We start from the raw sequence: 22,906 nt of genomic DNA on the forward strand, positions 1-22,906 counted from the left end.
AATATATGAAAAAATGTTCAACATCTCTAGCAAATAGGGAAAAGGAAATAAGAACTACATTCAGGGCTGAGGTTGTGGCTCAGTGGTAAGCACTCAGCACCACATTTAAAAAAAAAAAAAAGGTATGTCCATCTCCATCTAAAAAAATATATATTAAAAAAAAAAGAATTAAAAAAAGAAACTACATTCAGGGCTGGGGATGTAGTTCAGCTGGTAGAGTGCTTGCGCATGCACAAGGCCCTGGGTTCAATCCCCAGCACCACAGGGAAAAAGGAAAAAAAAAAAAAAATACAAATTAATAAATACTGGGGAAGATGTGGGGAGAAAAAGGAACACTCACATTGTTGGTGGGGCTGTAAATTAGTGTAACCACTCTGGAAAGCAGTATGGAGACTCCTCAAAAAAACTAGGAATGGAACCACCGTATGACCCAGCTATTCCACTCATTGGTATATATCCAAAGGATTTAAAATCAGCATACTGCAGTGATGCAGCCACATCAATGTTCATAGCAGCATAATTCATACTATCCAAGCTGTGGAGCCAACCCAGGTGCCCTTCAATAGATGAATGGATAAAGAAAATGTGATATTTATACACAAACAAATGGAGTATTAGCCATAAAAAAATAATGACATTATGACATCTGTCGATAAATGGATAGAAATAGAGATTATCATGCTAAGTGAAATAAGTAAGTCCCCAAAAGTCAAAGATACAATGTTTTTTCTCGTATGCAGAAGCTAACCCCAAACCAGGGGGTGTTAAATTTTTTAAATAAAAAAAATAAAGAAAGAAAAAGGGGAGAGGGAATTTCATCAAAATAGGGGAAAGATCAGTAGAGAAGATGAAGGGGATTGAGGAGAAGAAAGAATAGACAGAAAAAAGGAAGAACAGTGAAACAAATCTGACCAAACTTGTGTGTCAGTGGTGTGGAGGGAGGAGAATGAGAGGAGGGGGGAAGTGCTGGGGACTGAATTGGAGCAGGTTGTATTCCATATTTTTGCAATAATGTCAGGCTGTATTCCAATGTTGTAAGGAAGTAAAAAGAAAAAGTAGTAGATCCTCGACTTTACTGAAAAATGACAAACTATCTCCAAAGTGAATATGCTAACATAGGCAAACACAAACTGGGTGGACAGAAACTCATTCCTTAATTACCAGTCTTCAAAATCTTGCAGTTACATGGAAATCCTATTTGGAAGCCACACATTGTTAGGTGTACTCTTGACAAAAGGTCTGTCTTAGAAATGGTATTTGAGAACTGGACAAAAGGGGTATACACAGCCCAGTAATTCTGGCAGAAAACATATAAAAAATAGTCCAGAGCTGGGCATGGTGGTACACACCCGTAATCCGAGCTACTCGAGAGGCTGAGGTGGGAGGATGGCAAATCCAAGACGAGCCCTGGCAACTTAGCAAGACCTTACCTCAAAATTAAAAATAAGGAAAGTCCAAAACAGAGCCCTTGTCTGAGAAACCAAATCTGGATTATACATCACAGTGACAGCAATGGTCTTCCTTCAGGGCACATGGCAGACATTGAGATGAGGGAGAAAACAGATGAACAATCCAGGTGGAGACAACCACAGTGGGGGGAGGAGTAAACGTTGTAACCCAAGAACAACCTTTTAAGACATGTGGACTCAGAGCAACACCGATACTCAAAAGAGACTCAACAGTCAGTGGTAGTATATCAAGGATTTTCATTTCTCAGAAAAATGAAGATATATGAATTCTGTTGGATACCATTGCTGTATATACCTAGAATTTAAGAACAAAAGAAATTAAACTTTGGCTTTACTGAATATAGATAATTAAGTTTCTATAAACAAAAAATTCATATCAACACTAAATCTAGGTGTCATGTTTACATATTAAGTCAAACTAAAACCAATGGTAATTTGAGGGACGATGTTGGCATCACCAAAACAAGCACTGTCGCTTCCTCCTGTTCTTGCTTTTTCCTGCACGGTACTGCTTAAGGTTAGACCAAACACATGCAAGATTAGAATTCAAATCCAGATCCGTTTCACTTAAAGGCCTGGGCTCCTTATACTAAACCATACTGTCAAAAGAAAGATCAAAGTCAAACTCAAATGTCCACTATTAAAACCCATCATTTTCAAGGGTGATACATTGTTTCTAATTTCAGCTACTTTGGTACTCAGTAGATAAATTATAAACTAAGAAAAAAAAGGGGGGGCATCCAAAAGGTTACACACTCTTTAGAAGGCTAAAATACATAGAAATTACGCTACTTCATTCCACCAATCTAAAATTGTTATAAAAGAATGTACTAACTGATAAAATTTAACACTTCAGAAAACAAAGCAAAAGTCGAACTTTAAGGAGAAAATACAACAATTTTGTGATCTTGGAGAAAAGATGGATTTCTCAAGGCATAAAACAGCATAAACAATGAGAAAACTGATAAATTCAATTACATGAAAATTTAAAACTATCCACAAAAAAATCCACATAAAATTTGTGGCAGAAGATATTTGTAAATAGAAACAAACATCAAAAGGTAAGTATTGAGAATTTAAATCTATGAGTCAAAAAATTAGACAAATGATCCCAGAATGTGAGCAGGCAGTTCAGAGAAGAAGAAAGCAAGAATAGTAAATACAAAGAAGTTCAACCATAGCAGCATTTAAGGAATTGCATATTAAAGCCTGCAATGACCAGTCCTCCACACTCCCTCAGAGTCAGTTACACCCATGCTAGACTGTATCACTACAAACACTACTCTACAACCACCACTTTCCACCTTTGCAATTCACACTCCCTGGAGGGCAATAATCCTTCCGCCCAGAAGAATCCATAGTCATTCACCTCTCTTGACTGCCCTCACCTGCTCTCAAGCCTTCACTTCACCCAGTCTAAATTCAATGTCACTCATTCTAATCACCCCCTTTTCCAGCTCTCATTTACCTGCATTTGCTTGGTTAAATTATCACCTGATTAAATCTTACTCTCATCCCTCTGTTTGCACCACACACAGCAGAATGTGAATGGGAGAGAAATACACCTGTTCTACATCAATACCAGAACCTATTACCACGCGGACCCAGACCATAATTTCCTATTGCATTCACTCCCCTGCTAATGGGCAGCTATTTCTTACCTTCTATTCTCTCCTCATACTTCTAGTATCTCCTCCCCGCTCCCACCACTTTCTATTTCACTAAGAAAATGAAAGCAATTAGGAGAGAACATCCTCAAGCCACTATCACCTTTATCCACCTGCCAGCCTCCATGTTCATACACCCTGCCTTTCCTGCTACAGCTGATGCTAGCAGTGTGCAACCTCCTATCTAGTAAAGACTAGATCCAGTAATTCCCTCCCTCCCCACATTATTCTATTCTTTTTTTCTGGATCAATGAGTAAATGTAATTATTTCTCCTACCTTTAAAAAAAGGTGCTTCTCCCATCAACCCATTACTCCCCCTTCTTTTGCAACAAAACCCCTCAAAATTAAGAGCTGTTTTGACTTGCTATCTCGAATGTCTCTCCTTCCATTCCTTTTTTTTTTTTTTTTTTGTAGTTATAGACGGACATCATGCCTTTATTTGTTTACATTTTTATGTAGTGCTAAGGATTGAACCCAGTGCCTCACACGTGCTAGGCAAGCACTCTGCCACTGAGCTACAGCCCCAGCTTCCTCATTCCCTTATTAAATTCAAATAAAAACACATCCTACCAGCCCAACAAAACTGTACTTCTGAGGATCAGCAGCAACCTCTGACAAACTCAATGGTCAATTCTTGGTTGTCATCAGCTGTATTTGACACATCCCTTTCTTCCCCAAAACACCTGAGGATGCTACACTCTGACTTTTCCTTCTATTACTCATGCTTAGTCTCCCTTGTTGGTTTCTTCTCATTTCTTTAACCTCAGCACATCGAGGTGCCCTGGCCTCACCACTCTTCTAGATACAAGTTGAACATTCTTAACCCAAAAATCCAAAACTTCTGGAATACCAACACAATGTCACAGTGTAACATTCCACACCTGGCCTTATATGACAGGTTTCAGCCAAAATACAGGTGCACTATAAATTTTATATAAAATTATCATCGTCAAGCTACATGTGTAAGATGTATATGAAACAAATCAATTTCATGTTTAGACTTGGGTCTCATACCCAAGATATCTCATTATGTATATGCAAATATTCCAAAATCTGAAACACAACTGGTCTCAAGCATTCTGGATAAGGGATACTCTACCTGCAGTAATTCCCAGTCATCATACACATTTTCTTTTTTTTTTTTTAATCATACACATTTTCACATCATCTATAGATTTCCATCACCCAAATGTTTATCTCCAGCCCAAACCTCAATCCTGAGCTCCAGATACTTACCCAACAGCCTGCTTCATGTCTTCTACTGGATGTTTTTATGGGTCTCTTCCACTTGCTACTCCAGATTTACCCTCTGCCTTTCTCCACCATGATCTGTCCCAGGAGGTGAATCCTACATGTATTATAGCAACAAGTTCCTGTCATTTTCTGGCTTCCAGTAGGTTAGGCTCATGGAAGCCTTAGCAGGAGACTAGAAGAGAAATAGAGTGCCCCTCTGACCCTCATCTCAGTGGGTGGTCTTGGCTGGTTGGGTCTCCTGACCATAAGTGACATTAATCTTCTCAAGGTAAACCTGGTATGAATCTCTCCATCAAAGTTCCAGTAACACCTCTGCTGCTTACTGCCCTCCTGACACTGCACTACACACACCTTGATAGATGGTTCCTATGGCAAAACTTCCTTCCAATTATATTAAACATGCCATCTATTTCTCACAGAAATTCTGACATACATCTAACTGGCATCTCAATTTTAATGTATGCAACACCAAAAACCTCCTATAGTTTACTCATCTCAGTTAATGGCAAGTCCCTTTTTCTAGCTCTTTGGGCCAAAAACCTGGCATTATTCCTACAAGTGTTGTTTTTTTTTTTTCATATCCCACTCCTGCAAGTCCTGTCTGCTCATCCCTCAATGTAGATCCAGAACCCAACCATGATTCACCACTTTCACTCCTACCAGCCTGGCCCTAGCTGCCATCATTGCTTGCCCACGTTATTGCAATAGCCTCCTAACTGGTCTACCTACTGCAATCCCTTGCCCATCTTCAGTTCACTCCACTACAGCAGAGTGATCCTGTTAAAATATGAGCTAGCTATATCCCTCGCCTCTCCAAACCACCAATGTTTCTCATCTCCCTTGGTGTCAAAGCCACCATCTACAAATCTCCACATGATCTGCCCATACGATGCCCTTCTGATCCCTTTGCCTACTTGCTCACTTTGCTTTGGCATGCTGGCATTCTTTGCAATTCCTATACTCCCATCTCAATGTCTTCAAACTTTTCTATATTTGTCTGGAACACTCTTCCAGCAAATATCCCCAATGCTTCCTCCCTCACCTTCCACATGTCTTTAGTCAATGTCCTCTTCTTAGTAAGACCTTCTCTAGCCACTCCTTATAGAACCGTAACAGTCCCTCCCCAAAGTATTTCTACCCTAACCAATTATTGCTATTTAACATTTTAGATACTTTCCTTTTCCTCTAGAACATCAACTCCACAAGACTGATGATTTTGTCTGTTTGCCATATGCCCAGCCTGAGAAAATACTGTGAAACAAGGGGCACATAAATATTTGTTAAATAGGCCACAACTAGATATCGTGTAATCACTGGGTTGCAATTTAAAAGTTTACAGTTCTACATGTTGGCAGGGGTGGGAACCACTAGGAATTCTAGTTCATCTCTACTTTGGAGAACAATTTGGCAGTATCTGAAAAAGTTTATGACATGTGCACCCAAGAAACCAGCAGCATTTTTATGGGTTGTATCTTTATTTACACAAGTAATATAGTACACTAAAAATCAGAATCATTCAAAGGACTGTAGTTAGCCTATCTAGAGGATACCCAATATTTTATGATCACAGAATGAACTCTATTTCTCAAAAGAGAATCAATATAGTTGTACTGCTACACATACAAAGAGCATGGCAGTTCTTAGGATTATGCTATGGTGAGAAGAGTTGATAAATCAGCAGCAGAAAGAAGAAATAAACGCACAGCAAAAAATATGGCAACTTCAATCTCCCAAGAAAATAATCACAGATAAACAAGCCATTTGAGAAGAAATCAGACAAGTAAAAATAGACTCAAACTATGTGCCAAGTTTTAAATTACATAAATAAAATGCTAAAACAACCAACCAAAATCATAAGCCAAAGGACATGCCTGCTGGGCTAGACTAGAATGTTAATTGCATTCAAACATTTACACAGTATATCTTGTTGCCAGATACTCTCCAACTACTGACAATACAATTGATTGCATTAAATCCACATATAGTGCATGATTTCATTGCATTACTTCAATTTTCTTGTCCTGGATGTTTTAGCCAAATGGTTGATAAGAATTGAAACTAACCAGCCACATTTTACCTCTATCCCCTTTCCCCACCTTGAATAAAAGAGATTATAAACCCATAATTGACCAAAATTCAGGTAACAAGAGCAAAGTACTCATTTGTTGAAATTTCCTAAGGTTATCAGTACTTGAATGGTCACTGAGTTGAATGCCATCTGCAAATCTACTCCAAAAGGGGCTTTGCTATGTACATCATCTATCAATGACACCAGAATCAATCTTATGGTTTTGACTCACAATTTAATATTCTACCACTTCTTTCCTACTCAGAAACTTAATCCATTAATCTTGGAAGAGAATGCAAATTATTATTCTTAATCTGGCATAGGCATTCAAAAACATATGGAAAAAAAGGGAAGAACCCAAAAGTAGCAAAGTTGTGGGGAAGAAAGAATTCAAAACAAAATGGAATATTTCCATTTTATTTCTCTCCCACATTTTCAACCTTTAAATAATTTTAACCTGGAAATAGTATTTCTATTGCAGTTATTCATGTTGATGGAATGAAATAATCAGAGATGTCTTGTACCCTTTGCCCAATTCTCCCTATGCTAACATTTTGCACAACTACAGTATAATATCACAACCAAAATAAAGACACACTGATATATGATCTGCCAATCTTATTCAGATTGCCCATGTATTACTCATACTCATTTGTGTATATTTGTATGCAAGTTCTACACAATTTTATCACTTTTGTAGGTTTGGTATCTGCCAACCCAGATAGTAGTAGATACTAAACTACACACCATCACAAGGGTCCCTCATGTTGCCCTTTTATAGCCAATCCGCCTCCACCCTCAGTCCCTGGCAACCACTAATCTATCCTCAATTTATCCTTGAAATTGTCATGCCACATCTTAGTAGTGAGTGAACACTGTGCTCCCAGCCCCAGCCCTCCTCCACTATTTCCTATTACTACCCTTCAGCCTCACAGATTGGAGTGAATCTTTGATAACAGCTGGTCATGAAAGGGATGGATTGATGTTATTGATAGAGAAGATGATCCAGAGCAAAAAAGAACGTTCTGATGTTCAGGGGATCTATTATTTGCATATCCACTTAATATATACACTTCAGGCTACAAAAGAGGGAAAAAAGAACATATATCCTAGAAACTGTAAAGCTTCATATAAATATCAGTACTGATTCCTTTAAAATCAAAGAGAAAACTTATTTTTCCTGATACTACCAAATTTAACCATGGCAAGGGGCAGCATTTTCCACTTAACAAAGTATTTTATCCCTCTCAGAGATTTTAGTCATTCTACATCAGTATATGTAAACCCTGATAACCACTTACACATTTTTCCCTCTTGCAAACCATTAGAAACACTCCTTTACTTTAAAATCCATGGAACCAAGGATGAATTACTGGTTATAAAAGTGCAATTTTAAAAGCAACAATAAAAAATGCCTATGCAACTTCCACAGAACTAGTCAAAGGGAATTCATACCTGCAGAGCTCAGGAGGACACTGAAATCTGTTCCCCTCTGTGATTCTCCACTTTCATTATTGACTTCTTTTTCAGTCTCTTTATATCGATCCCAGTTAGAGATGATCTTTCTTCTAGAATAATTTCCCTGTTCGTCATTCTCTTCTCTAGAGGTTTCTGTATCACTGTCATCTTCAACCTGTAATCATTTGAGACAAATTAACAAATAGGTACGGGAAAGCTTGACCTCAGTAGCCTTCACAATAAAATAATTTTAAAAAAATACACAGGTATCACAATAAAGAGTAAATGTACAAACCAAACTGTCAGAGGATATTAAATAACATTTTCAACAAACCCCATTATACCAGGGTAAACTTTTTAGTGAGCAATGAAAAGGAAATATGGCAAGTTATGGCCTGAACATTTGTATAACTGATCCCTCTAAAACCTATCCCTATGTCCTATCTCAACAGCTGTTTCATCTAGTTGAAATAATCAAGGCTGTAAGAGTCTTCAACTCAAAGGACCTTAGGATGGAAAGTAACTCTTCCATTCAATTTACAGATTTTACAAACATTTATCATAAATATGTTTTATAAACTTTAAATGGAAACCCTGTTCAGATACATTCTAGAGGAGTTTCCAGTCTTGGGCATCAGAAGGTTAAGAACATGTTAAAAAAAAAAAACACGCAGATTATGAGAAATCCTTGAAGATAAATGACCCGGTTTCATTGACAAATAAATTGCAAGAGAAAAATGGTAGGGGAGAGGACAGAAATCTACAGATCAAAAGAGTTTCATGGGCTGGGGATGCAGCTCAGTGGTAGAGGTTTGCTAGCATACACAAAGGAGTCTAGTTAAATAATTTTAGGCTAAAACACATCATAGATGATGTTCTGAACTTTATGCCACATCACATCAGATGACAGACAATGGCTACACCAACCTAAGTAACACTGAAAATTCTGTATGGTGTCATTTTGGCCCTCTAAATTTCTAGTTACCCATTAACCATTCACCCAGCAAATTTAACACTAATCAATAGTCCTCCCCCGATTCAAATTTCATAAGCTTTCATGAAACCATAGACTAATTGGCTTTTCAAGATCACTTTCAGCCCTCAAGTATTATCAGCCTCCTGTCAAAACAAGAAAATGGTAATCATTATATCATCATCTAGGGACTGCAAAGATTGCATGAAACCTAGAGGTCTTCTGTCATTTCTGAAAATTCTGATAACAGAAGATGCTGGTGGATTAAAAGTATGTGATTAAATGACATCTGCTATATAAATTACAAGTACTAGGAACATTCTTTAAAAAAAAAAACGGCTTTATAATTGATGAGAATTTAGGGGATAAAACTAAAGCTGAAAATACTGGCAGGACTTAATCTGGGAAAATCCAATATTCTTTTGTTGTCCCACTGGATAAATAAAGCTCAGGGAGGTTTCTCCAGTTAGTTCAAAAACCTCTAAACAGAGCTATAACACATGGCAAAAATGGACACCTGGGCAAAATAATTATCTTGATCTGAAAGCAGACTATGATCTGAAACACCCTAGGAACCACTGCTGCAGTGAAATAAGCAATGAAATGGAAGGCAGGAGACCCAGATAGGATTAATGGCCCTACCATTACCATAATTTAATACTTACTAAGTGTTTCTAATAGCCTGGACCTCATGCAGATGAATGACTCACTAATCCCCAAATTAGAAGAATCACTAAAGGATCTCATTACCCGCACCCAAATGCAAACACAGTTGTCATTAGGTCTTCATCATAAGAGATTAGCAGTAAGTAATAAAATAGAATTTAGAAGATACATGTAACTTAGAGAAAGGTGCACCATTAAATTTCCTAGAGATTTCATATTTGGCTAATTATGCAAAATTATGGTACAAAATTAAAATATGTCAAACCTCAAAATCGAGAGAAAGGACAGAGCAAATGAGAAAGTAATGTGAAAACTAAATATAAAAGGCACTGCTTTTTTGTTAACATCATTTTGAAATGAGTATGGTAATTTTCACTGTTACATTTCATAGCTGGACACAGGTCATTGGTTGCAGTGTTCACAAAGTAACAGGAACTCAATTAGGTTAACAAGGGAAAGATCCATTATATGATCAAATCACTGTTGAGCTATTATCTTATCCAATGGCACCCAAAAAAAAATCCATTTTAGAACAAATTGATATTCTCCACCAGAAAGGATAATTTAATGTTTCGTAGTTCTTCTAATAGGCAAGGGTCAATTTGACTTCAACTACCCTAAAGAATAGAGATGGGAAAAATTATTCCATGGATGACTATGCAGAGCTGACAGCAAACTAAAACTCAAGGAAGGAAAGACAGGACAAGAACACAGACTCTGGCATCTGTGTGTACTCATGTTTACAGGAGATCAGTCTGTGAGACTGCAATCCAAACTATAAATTTGCTTCTCAGAAGTGAAAAAGGTAATGTTTTACCCATATATATTTCAGATAACAAAAGGCTACTCTAAAACCCTACTGAAGAAAGCACTGTATCATCATAAAGAACTATGGCCTATATTCAATCATCTAGTCAATGAGTTTCAAACCCATTAAACTCACAAAAATCATAAAATATCACTATAATGAATAATTATAATCTCCTTTATCAAACTATTTACCAGCATAGCGAGTTGAGTACAAATTTGTCTTACCACTTCCTTTAGCAACATATGGTTAGGTATGCCTGTAATCCCAGTGACTTTAGAGGTTATCAGGAGGATCACAAGTTCAAGGCCAGCCTAAGAGATTTAGCAAGGCCCTAAGCAACTTAGTGAGACTCTGTCTCAAATTAAAAAAAAAAAAAAAAAAGACTGGGAAAAGTAGCTTAGTGGTAAAGTGCCCCTAGGTTTAATCCCAAGTACCAAAAAAATAAAGTCTTATCACTTCCTAAGTCATCTTAAGTAATGGCATTAAAAATAAATAGTCAAGAAAAAAAGATAAGACTAGATTATCAATTTTCCAATAACAGTGAATCACATAACTATTTCATTCTCAGGAGAGTCAACAACCCTCTACACACAAATACTGTACAGCAGAACAAAACCCAGCCAAGGTCTCTGTCACTTTCTAACAAGGCTTTTTTTCCCCCATTGTCCAGTGATATGTTCATTTCTATCTGAGACCTACCCAGAATCACCTTTGATGTCCATATTTCTGCCAACAATCTCTTCAAGGCAATCTAGGCTTCTTATAGCATGTACCTCAAAATTCTTCCAGCCACTACCCATTACACAATTCCAAAGTCATTTCCACATTTTAAAGGTATTGGTTACATTAGCACCCTACCTCCCAGTACCACAATCTTTATTCATTTCCTAGAGCTTCCATAACAAAATATCACAAACTAGGTGGTCTAAAACAAATTTTTTTCATGGTTTTGAAGGTTTGAAGTCTGAAATCCAGGTGTTGGCAGGGTTGGTTCCTTCTAGAAGGTCCAAGGGAGAACCTGCTCCATGATACTCTGCTAACTTCTGGAGGCTGCCTGCAATCCCCAGCCTACCTTGGTTTGGAGTCCCATCACTCCAATCTCTACCTATTTTCACATGGAATTTGCTTTTCCATGTGCGTGTGCACACCTTATACTCTTCTTCAGAAGGACACCAGTCATAATGAACTAGGGTCCATCTTAAACCAGTAGGAACTCACTTCCAAACAAAGCTACATTCACAAAACCTGGGGATTAGGAATTCACTGTATCACAAGTTTTCAAAGAAACAATTCAACACACAGAAAAACAGTTTTGGGCTAAAAATTTTGGGCTAAAAATTTCCCAAAGTTGATGAAAAAAATCTTAATCTATATAACCAAACTCAACAAACACCCAAGTAGGATAAATACAATGAGATCCACAAGTACAGAATTAAAATGCTGCAAACCAAGAAGAAAATCTATTAGGAGAAAATGACTGATCATTACAAAGCAACCCCAAAAAAGACTGATGACTGACTTCTCATCAGAAACAGAGGCCAGCAGGCAATGGTGTAACATATTCAAAGTGCTGACAGAAAACAGTCGTTAACCAAGAAACCTAAATCCAGAAAAGCTATCTTGCAAAAATGAAGGCAAAACAAAGGGATTCCCAGATAAAAACTAAAAAGAATTAGTTGTTACAGACCTACTTTATGAGATATACTAACCTAAATTTGCCAGGCTGAAAACAATCGATTCCAAACAGCAACTCTGATCCATGTGGAGGGGAAAAAAAAGTGCTAATAAAGGTAGTAGATAACCATGAAAGAACATAAATACATATTTCTTCCCCTCTCTTCCCTTAACAGATTTTAAAAGCAATTGTATAAAACAATAAGTGTGTAACTATATTGCTGGGCCAACATCAAACAGAAATCTCTTTGCCAATAACAGCACAAATCCATATTAGATTAAGGAAATGACTCCATAAGGGAGCTCAAATAGAAATAAGTGAGGAGAACTAGAAATAGAATATAAATAGGCTAATAAAACAAATAGCTAAAATAACAAAAGCTATAAATATATGCTTCTCTCATTCTTTAAAAGAAAAACCACAAAGTAGTAATTAAAACAACACAGGTGAGCAAGGCACAGTGCCACATGCCTGTAATCCCAGAGGCTCAGGAGGCTGAGGCAGGAGGATCGAAAATCAAAGCAACCTCAGCAACCTAGCATGACCCTAAGCAATTCAGTGAGACCTTCTCTCTAAAAATAAAAATAAATTTATATAGATATAAAAACGCTGGTTTTGTAACATAGGTGTAACAAGTATAATAGAAAGGGTGAAAGGGAACAGGCTAACAGCTACATAGCAATAATATTCCTATATATCACTGGAATTAAGTTAGTAGAATTCTGAACAGATTCTGATAATTTGAAATATATATGGAAAGCTTACACAAATCACTAAAAAAATTCAAAAAAGGGAAAAAAATCTTTAATTAAAATGTTACATTAAAAATAGTCACTATGGGGCTGGTGATACAGCTCATTTGGTAGAGTGCTTGCCTCGCAAGCACAAGGCCCTGGGTTCAATTCCCAGCACTGCCAAAAAAAAAAAAAAAAAAAATTCACTAAGTACAAAAAGGCAGTAAAGGACGAATCAAGAACATATCCAGAGGAGTTTCAAGATGGCGGACTAGGGGGAGGCTGCATTTCACGTTGCTCCAGGACGCAAGATTCAAAAGAGGAGATAGAGAGAGACGTGGGACCAACTCAAAACCACTGGGTGAGTCTCTCCCATTGGGGAGGTGTCCCGGATGGGGCAGTAGCCCCGGAACGCAGGGAACTTTGTGAAGTAGAGTTGCCCAGCGAGACGCCCCACCCCCCACTGGAGCGGTGAACACGGACAACTGGGATCATCGTAGAAGAGGTGGCTCAGCATAGCGCTTGGACTCGGAGCAACCACTGGGGCTCCGGGTGGCTGCCTGAGGAAGAGCTGCGTGGCGAGCTGTTTAGACCCAGAACGACCGCTTCTGAACACCGGGGGGGTGCCCGGAGGAAGAGGAGGAGCGCAGCGGGTCGCTTGACCTAGGAGTGACTACATCAGAGCCACAGGCAGTTGCCAAATGAGGAGCTGCATGGCGAGCTGTTTGAACTCAGAACAACCGCTCCAGAACACCGGTGGCCTGCCTGGAGGAGGAGCACGGTGGGTTGCTTGGTCTAGGAGTGACTGCATCAGAGCTACAGGCGGTTGCCAGAGGAGGAGCTGCGTGGCGAGCTGTTTGAACTCAGAGCGACTGCTCCTGAACACCGGGGTTTGCCCGGAGGAAGAGGAGAAGTGCGGCGGGTCGCCTGGTCTAGGAGTGACTGCATCAGAGCCACAGGCGGGTGCCAGAGGAGGAGGCGAGTGGTGAATTGATTGGACTAAAAGCGACCGCTCCTGAACACCGGTGGCCTGCCTGGAGGAGGAGCGTGGTGGGTCACTTGGTCTCGGAGCCACCGCTCCTGAACACCCGGGGGGCTACCCCGAGGAGGAGGAGGAGGAACAGGGCGGGTCACTTGGACTTGGAGTGACTGCCTAGGGCTATGGGTGGTTGGCGGGAGGAGGAGACGTGAAGTGAATTGCTTGGGCTCCTAGTGACTGTGTCGGAAACCCGGCCGCTGTCCGGAGGAGGAGGTGTGTGGCGGGTCTCTGGGTATTGGAGCTATTGTACAGGGCTCCAGGTGGGGGCTCAGAGGAGGGGCCGCATAGCCAGGCGATTAGGTGCAGAGCAGGGTCCCAGGAGCTAGGTGGCTTCTTGCTGGAAGAGCCGCACCTAGACATGCCTAGGGGCGGAGCGAAGTTTCCAGGACTGCGGGCAGATTCTCTGGGAGAGGCAGCCTAAGGAGACTCGCCTGCGAAGGGTGAGGCTCCCAGGCCCAGGACGTAGGTCCGGGCCCCTGGGAACGTTGCAGAGGAAGACAGCCCAGCCCAGGTGGTAGTTGTAGGTTGAGGGGAACCTCTAGGAGGGGAACTGATCAGCGAGACATCCCTACCGAGTGAGTCTTCCCTGCCGGGTGAGGTTTTCCCACAGGGATGGTAAAACCAGAGACACAGGCACAAACAGGACTTGCCTCAGCCCACAGCCTAGTTCCCCGTTGGATGACCATTGGTCAACAAGTGGAGGCACCTCTGCCCACTAGCAGGGAATATACCCCACCTGAGGGTCACCACCCCTAGAGAGGCAGCTTCTTCGTGGAGCTCCGCATTATCAACTTCCTCCAAGACTTCAGGCTACTGAAGACTACGAGGGGATATACTAGCAATCTTCAGGGACATTATAATTCGATAGAGGAAATCTGCAATATCTTAATGACCCACTGATTCCTGAACAATATTAGAAAACAAGGGAAGAAAATGCCCCAAACAAATCTAGATGTTACATCAATAAAATCCAACGACAGCATGGCAGAAGAAATGACAGAAAGGGAGTTCAGAAGGTACATAATTAAAATGATTAGGGAAGCAAATGATGAGATGAAAGAGCAAATGCAGGCATTAAATGATCACACCAATTGACAGTTAAAAGAGCAAATACAGGAAGCAAAAGATCATTTCATACAGAGTTAGAGATATTGAAAAAAAAAACAAACAGAAATCCTTGAAATGAAGGAAACAATAAACCAAATTAAGAACTCCATAGAAAGCATAACCAATAGGATAGAACACCTGGAAGACAGAAGCTCAGATATTGAAGACAAAATATTTAAACTCGAAAACAAAGTTGAACAAACAGAGAAGATGGTAAGAAATCATGAACAGAATCTGCAAGAACTATGGGATATCATGAAAAGGTCAAATTTGAGAATTATTGGGATTGAGGAAGGTTTAGAGAAACAAACCAAAGGAATGAATAATCTATTCAATGAAATAATATCAGAAAATTTCCCAAATCTGAAGAATGAAATGGAAAATCAAGTCCAAGAGGCTTATAGGACTCCAAATACACAAAATTACAACAGACCCACACCAAGGCACATTATAATGAAAATACCGAACATACAAAATAAAGACAGAATTTTAAAGGCTGTGAGAGAAAAGAACCAAATTACATTCAGGGGGAAACCAATACGGATATCAGCAGATTTTTCAATCCAGACCCTAAAAGCTAGAAGGGCCTGGAACAACATTTTTCAAGCTCTGAAAGAAAATGGATGCCAACCAAGAATCTTATACCCAGCAAAACTTACCTTCAAATTTGACAATGAAATAAAATCCTTCCATGATAAACAAAAGCTAAAAGAATTTACAAAAAGAAAGTCAGCATTACAGAACATTCTCAGCAAAATATTTCACGAGGAAGAGATAAAAAACAAAGAAGCATATCAGCAAAGGGAGGAATTACCCTAAAGGAACTGTCAAATAAAGGAGGAACTAAGATGTGTCAAAAAAGAAATAAATAAATAAATAAAATTTTAAATATGAACCAAATGACCGGGAATACAAATCATATCTCAATAATAACCCTGAATGTTAATGGCCTGAATTCATCAATCAAAAGACATAGACTGGCAGATTGGATTAAAAAGAAAGATCCAACAATATGTTGCCTGCAAGAGGCTCACCTCATAGAAAGAGATACCCATAGACTAAAGGTGAAAGGATGGGGAAAAACATACCATGCACATGGACTCAGCAAAAAAGCTGGAGTATCCATCCTCATTTCAGATAATGTGGACTTCAAGCCAAAGTTAGTCAGAAGGGATAAAGAAGGACATTTCATACTGCTTAAGGGAAGCATAAATCAGCAAGATATAACAATCATAAACATCTATGCCCCAAACAGTGGCTCATCCATGTATGTTAAACAAATCCTTCTCAATTTTAGAAACCAAATAGACCATAACACAATAATACTAGGTGATTTTAACACGCCTCTCTCACCACTGGACAGATCTTCCAAACAAAAATTGAACAAAGAAATCATAGATCTCAATAACACAATCAATAATTTAGACTTAACAGACATTTATAGAATATACCATCCAACCAAGAGCAAATACACTTTCTTCTCAGCAGCACATGGATCCTTCTCTAGAATAGACCATATATTATGCCACAAAGCTAATGTCAGCAAATACAAGAAGATAGAGACACTACCTTGTATTCTATCAGATCATAATGGATTGAAGTTAGAAATAAATGAAAGAGTAAAAAACAGAAACTACTCCAACACCTGGAGATTAAACAATATGCTATTATATGATGAATGGATAACAGAAAATATTAGGAAGGAAATTAAAAAATTCTTAGAGGTAAACGAGAACAAAGAAACATCATATCAAAATCTCTGGGACACTATGAAAGCAGTACTTAGAGGAAGATTTATTTCATGGAGCGCATTTAATAAAAGAAATAAAACTCAACAAATAAACGACCTAACACTACAGCTCAAAGCCCTAGAAAAAGAAGAACAGACCAACACCAAAAGTAGTAGAAGACAGGAAACGGTTAAACTCAGAGCTGAAATCAACGAAATTGAAACAAAAGAAACAATACAAAAAATTGACAAATAAATAGTTGGTTCTTCGAAAAAATAAACAAAATTGATAAACCTTTAGCCACACTAACAAAGAGAAGACGAGAGAAAACCCAAATCACTAAAATTCAGAATGAACAAGGAAATATCACAACAGACACGACTGAAATACAAAACATAATTAGAAGCTATTTTGAAAATCTATACTCCAACAAAATAGAAAATTTCGAAGACATCAACAGGTTTTTAGAGACATATGAATTGCCTAAACTGAACGAGGAGGACATACACAATTTAAATAGACCAATTTCAAGTAATGAAATAGAAGAAGTCATCAAAAGCCTACCAACAAAGAAAAGTCCAGGACCAGATGGGTTCTCAGCTGAGTTCTACAAAACCTTTAAAGAAGAGCTCATTCCAATACTTCTCAAAGTATTCCATAAAATAGAAGAGGAGGGAACACTCCCAAACTCATTCTATGAAGCCAATATTACCCTGATACCTAAACCAGACAGAGACACATCGAGGAAAGAAAATTTCAGACCAATATCCTTAATGAACATCAACGCAAAAATTCTCAACAAAATTTTAGCAAAGTGCATACAAAAATATATTAAAAAGATAGTGCACCATGATCAAGTGGGTTTCATCCCAGGGATGCAAGGTTGGTTCAACATCAGGAAATCAATAAATGTCATTCACCATGTCAATAGACTTAAAGTCAAGAATCACATGATTATTTCAATAGATGCAGAAAAAGCATTTGATAAAATACAGCACCCCTTCATGCTCAAAACACTAGAAAAAATAGGGAGAGTGGGAACATTCCTTAACATTGTAAAGGCCATCTACGCTAAGCCCATGGCTAATATCATTCTAAATGGTGAAAAACTGAAAGCATTCCCTCTAAAAACTGGAACAAGGCAGGGATGCCCTCTTTCACCACTTCTATTCAATATCGTCCTTGAAACTCTAGCCAGAGCAATTAGACAGACCAAAGAAATTAAAGGGATATGAATAGGAAAAGAAGAACTCAAACTATCCCTATTTGCTGATGATTATATACTTAGAGAAACCAGGAAATTCCACCAGAAAACTTTTAGATCTCATAAGTGAATTCAGTAAAGTTGCGGGATATAAGATCAATGCACATAAATCTAAGGCCTTTTTATACATAAGCGATGAATCTTCAGAAAGAGAAATTAGGAAAACTACCCCATTCACAATAGCTTCAAAAAAAATAAAATACTTGGGAATCAATCTCACAAAAGAGGTGAAAGACCTCTACAATGACAACTACAGAACACTAAAGAAAGAAATTAAAGAAAACCTTAGAAGATGGAAAGATCTCCCATGTTCTTGGATAGGAAGAATTAATATTGTCAAAATGGCCATACTACCAAAAGTGCTATACAGATTCAATGCAATTCCAATTAAAATCCCAATGATGTACCTTACAGAAATAGAGCAAGCAATTATGAAATTCATCTGGAAGAATAAAAAACCCAGAATAACTAAAGCAATCCTTGGCAGAAAGAGTGAAGCAGGGGGTATCGCAATACCAGATCTTCAACTCTACTACAAAGCAATAGTAACAAAAACGGCATGGTATTGGTACCAAAATAGAAAGGTGGATCAATGGTACAGAATAGAGGACACGGACACAAACCCAAATAAATACAATTTTCTCATACTAGACAAAGGGGCCAAAAATATGCAATGGAGAAAAGATAGCCTCTTCAACAAATGGTGCTGGGAGAATTGGAAATCCATATGCAACAGAATGAAACTAAACCCATATCTCTCACCAAGCACAAAACTAAACTCAAAATGGATTAAGGATCTCGGAATCAGACCAGAGACCTTGCATCTTATAGAAGAAAAAGTAGGTCCAGAGCTTCAACATGTCGGCTTAGGACCAGACTTCCTCAACAGGACTCCCATAGCACAAGAAATAAAAGCAAGAATTAATAACTGGGATAAATTCAAACTAAAAAGCTTTCTCTCAGCAAGGAAACTATCAGCAATGTGAAGAAAGAGCCTACGGAGTGGGAGAAAATCTTTGCCAATCATACTTCAGATAGAGCGCTAATCTCCAGAATCTATAAAGAACTCAAAAAACTCTACACCAAGAATACAAATAATCCAATGGACAAATGGGCTAAGGAAATGAATAGACACTTCACAGAAGAAGATCTACAAGCAATCAACAAACATATGGAAAAATGTTCAACATCTCTAGTAATAAGAGAAATGCAAATCAAAACCACCCTAAGATTCCATCTCACCCCAATTAGAATGGCGATTATCAAGAACACAAGCAACAACAGGTGTTGGCGAGGATGTGGGGAGAAAGGTACATTCATACATTGCTGGTGGGGCTGCAAATTAGTGCAGCCACTCTGGAAAGCAGTGTGGAGACTCCTTAGAAAACTTGGAATGGAACCACCATTTGACCCAGCTATCCCACTCCTTGGCCTATACCCAAAGGACTTAAAATCAGCATATTACAGAGATACAGCCACATCAATGTTCGTAGCTTCTCAGTTCACTATAGCCAGATTGTGGAACCAACCTAGATGTCCTTCAATTGATGAATGGATAAAGAAAATGTGGTATATATATACAATGGAATATTACTCAGCCATAAAGAATGATAAAATTATGGCATTTGCAGGCAAATGGATGAAACTGGAGAATATCATGCTAAGTGAGATAAGCCAATCTCAAAAAACCAAAGGACAAATGATATCGCTTATAAGTGGATGATGACACATAATGGGGGGTGGGAGGGGTTAGTGTTAGGGTTAGAGTTAGGGTTAGGGAGGGGGACAAGAATGGAGGAAGGAAGGACTGTATAGAGGGAAAAGAGGGGTGGGAGGGGTGGGGGGAAGGGAAAAAATAACAGAATGAATCAAACAACATTACCCTATGTAAATTTATGATTACACAAATGGTATGCCTTTACACCATGTACAAACAGAGAAACATCATGTATCCCATTTGTTTACAATAAAAAAAAAAGAATCCAACAATAAGTGAATTCAGAGGAAAGCAAAAAAAAAAAAAAAAGAACATATCCATGAGAATTACAGAAAACAAAAAAATGGAATTTTCAACTATATCAATAGCATTAAATGTGAATAAAGAATTCAAACTGAGAGGGCAAAATTGGTAGGATGGATTAAAAAAAAACAATATCTGATAATATGCTATCTATAGGAAAAAGAGTCAAAGATAAAAATATCAGTAAAATGAAAGGATGGAAAGTTATTCCATGCAAACAGTAACCAAAAGAGCTAGAGTGACTATAAAAACATCAAACAATATAGACTTGAAGACATACATTGTTATAAAAGACAAAGGAAGCTATTATGTAAAAATAAGATGGACAGAACAAAACAATTATGAACATATTAATATATATTCTTAACAGACTCCTGCAATACGTGAGGCAATCTGACAAGAGTTGAAGGGAAAATGGATAGTTCAACAGTCACAGTTGGAAACTGCAACACCCCCATTCTTTCAATAATGGATAGAACAAGTAGACAAAAGAACCACAGGTACGAGAGAACCAATAAAAAGATTCACTCACGGAAGCTGTTTCCTGTTTAACTTACAACAATATCTTCCATTAATTTACAATCTGCTTATATCAACAGGTCAGCATGATGCATTAAATATCTTCTTACCTTTTCTTTCAAAAAGGCAAGTCCACCAAGAGAATATTTAAAGATGATCTTTATCACCAAGAGTCCTCAGATAAGACAAAAGAATGTGGAAAATCACTGAGACATAACAACCAGACAACAGATCCCATGGAAGGTTTTTTCTACTCAAGAACCTCCCCTTTGGACGTCCCTGGTTAGCTCTTCTGGAGCACAGGGCCTGCTTCAAGCCCAATAAGGCTTCAACATTCAACCTTCTGAGTTCCTTACAAACTGTAAATTATCACAGAAGGGAATGGATGGGAAAGAAATGCAAAAGAACACATTTAAGGAAACCCTCCAGCGGAGTCACCAAAACCTAGTATCAGCAATTAAATACTGATGTCAAACACATGAAACCAAAAATGCTACAATGTGAATTGGAAAATTTTATTTATTCTACTTCAAATTTTTATTATTAAGCTTTAAAATATACCCTCACTGACTACCCTTTATAATTCTAAGATCATTCCCCAGTCCCCACCCCAGGTACTGGGCCCTGAACCCAGGGCTCAGTAAGTTAGGCCTCACCAGAAAGCACTGTGCCAATGATCTACACTCCCAGCCCTTTTATTTTACTTTTGAGATAGGGTCTCACTAAATTTCCCAGGCTGGCCTCAAACTTGATATCCTCCTATCTCAGGCTCCAAAGTAGCTGAGATTACAGGCCTGTACCACCACAACCAATCTAAGATGATTTTTATCATTTGGACCTTAAGCAGAAACTTAACAATGTTTAACTTTTTTAAATAGCAAAAAAAATATCACTGGGCACAGTGCATGACTTTAATTCCAGGTACGAGGGAAACAAAGGCAGAAGTTCACATTTGATTATTCAAACTCAACTGCTTCTCTAGCAAGACAATTACATGCAGCTGCCCTTCCTTGCCATCAATATATGGAAAAGAACGGGAGAGCAGAGAAAATGGGAATTCCACCATCAAAGCAAAGTCCTTGTTTAAAAGGGTTGAAAACTACAAAATTAAGCCATCTCACAAGTCCCAACTCCCAGGTAAAATTCCAAAAAGCAGATTAATACCAACAACCTTTCTAGTAAAATGGCACTGAACGGACCTATATGAAGACAATTTGCTTCCTGGTGTGGCTGTAACCCAGGAGAAATAATAACGTTGTGCTTTGTTGATTTGATTACAGCACAAAACATCCTCACCCCAACAGAGTCAAAGGTGCTGGCTTTTCCCTCTAGGTAAGTACTGTTTCAGGTGCACCCACCCCTTTTTCCACACTTCCTGGAATTTCACTGTATGAGTTTAATGCTGGAAATGCTGGATTTCCTGGCTGTCTCAGTTAGGTTTCCTTCTTATCCACCAGCACAAGTCTGGTTTCCTTGGAAACTCAGGTTTTAATGTCATCACCTTCCACTTTGCAGAAAAAACAGATATTAAACAGCTGTTGGGCTGGGGATAGCTCAGCTGGTAGAGTGCTCGCCTCGCAAGCACAAGGCCCTGAGTTCGATCCCCAGTACCGCAAAAAAAAAAAAAAAAAAAAAAAAAAAAAAAAAAAAAAACAGCTGTTGTTTATCTGGACAACTTTAAGACATTCCCAAAACCCTCAAGTCAGAGGGAAAAAAATTAATAAGAGAATTATTGATCTGGGATGAGTGTAGGTGATCCAGGTCCGGCCTCTGCCCTCAAGCAAGAACATACAGAAATCACAGAGGAGAAGCTTACGCAATGCTTGGGTTCCATGTCTGTCTTATTCTTCACCCAAACTATTTCCAGGTTTTTTTCATATTATCGTTGCTGGTTTAAGTTTCTTAAATTCCCTGCAAATTTTTTTTTTTTAAGTAACTATTAACAAAAATTCAGCCAACTAAGGATTTGACCAGTGTTACCTCCCTACCAAAAATTTCAAAACTAAAAACCGGTCACCTTGATAATTCCTTTTGAAGAAAGAAATGCATCTTGAAAAGGAATTAAGTGGCATTTATCTTACCATTTGTCTATCCTGCAGTACATCCAAAGGGTTGCTTTTATTCCTGGCACTATTATGGCCAACACTCTTCAACAAGCGTTTCCTAAGTAGTTACTGAGTGCTGGGCAAATTCAGGCCATGGGGAGACAAAGACAAATAAGACACGATCCCCAGGCTTAAGAACTCACATACTGTGGGAAAAGTGGAGAGGTGAACATAAATAGTGTGATCTGTGCTGCTTTCTATATGACATTCAGGTTATATGTGCATGAAAAAGCCCCACCAGTAAAGGTGGGGTGGATGGGAGTGTCTTCAGGAGAGCCAGTAGAAGCAGGAGGAGGAAGGCATCTCAGGGTGAGGGACCCATGAATGTGTGAGTCCATGGCCAAGA

The 22,906-nt window shown here is 38.6% G+C and overlaps 2 protein-coding genes across 2 annotated transcripts in view; one reads left to right on the forward strand and one right to left on the reverse strand.

Moving 5' to 3' along the window:
- The window catches only part of Aven (apoptosis and caspase activation inhibitor), a 195,947-nt gene that overhangs the window by 145,067 nt on the left and 27,974 nt on the right, over positions 1-22,906 (reverse strand). Inside the window, exon 2 of the mRNA XM_047533716.1 lies at positions 7,915-8,092. Within this exon, the coding sequence (XP_047389672.1) occupies positions 7,915-8,092 (178 nt within the window). The remainder of the gene's footprint in view (positions 1-7,914; positions 8,093-22,906) is intronic.
- Positions 21,740-22,906, forward strand: part of Chrm5 (cholinergic receptor muscarinic 5) — a 39,843-nt gene continuing 38,676 nt past the window's right edge. The window contains exon 1 of the mRNA XM_047533703.1: positions 21,740-21,787. The gene's annotated coding sequence lies outside the window, so the exon portion shown is untranslated. The remainder of the gene's footprint in view (positions 21,788-22,906) is intronic.

This window comes from Sciurus carolinensis, chromosome 2 (assembly GCF_902686445.1).
Source record: "Sciurus carolinensis chromosome 2, mSciCar1.2, whole genome shotgun sequence".
NCBI classification, from domain to species: Eukaryota; Metazoa; Chordata; class Mammalia; order Rodentia; family Sciuridae; genus Sciurus; species Sciurus carolinensis.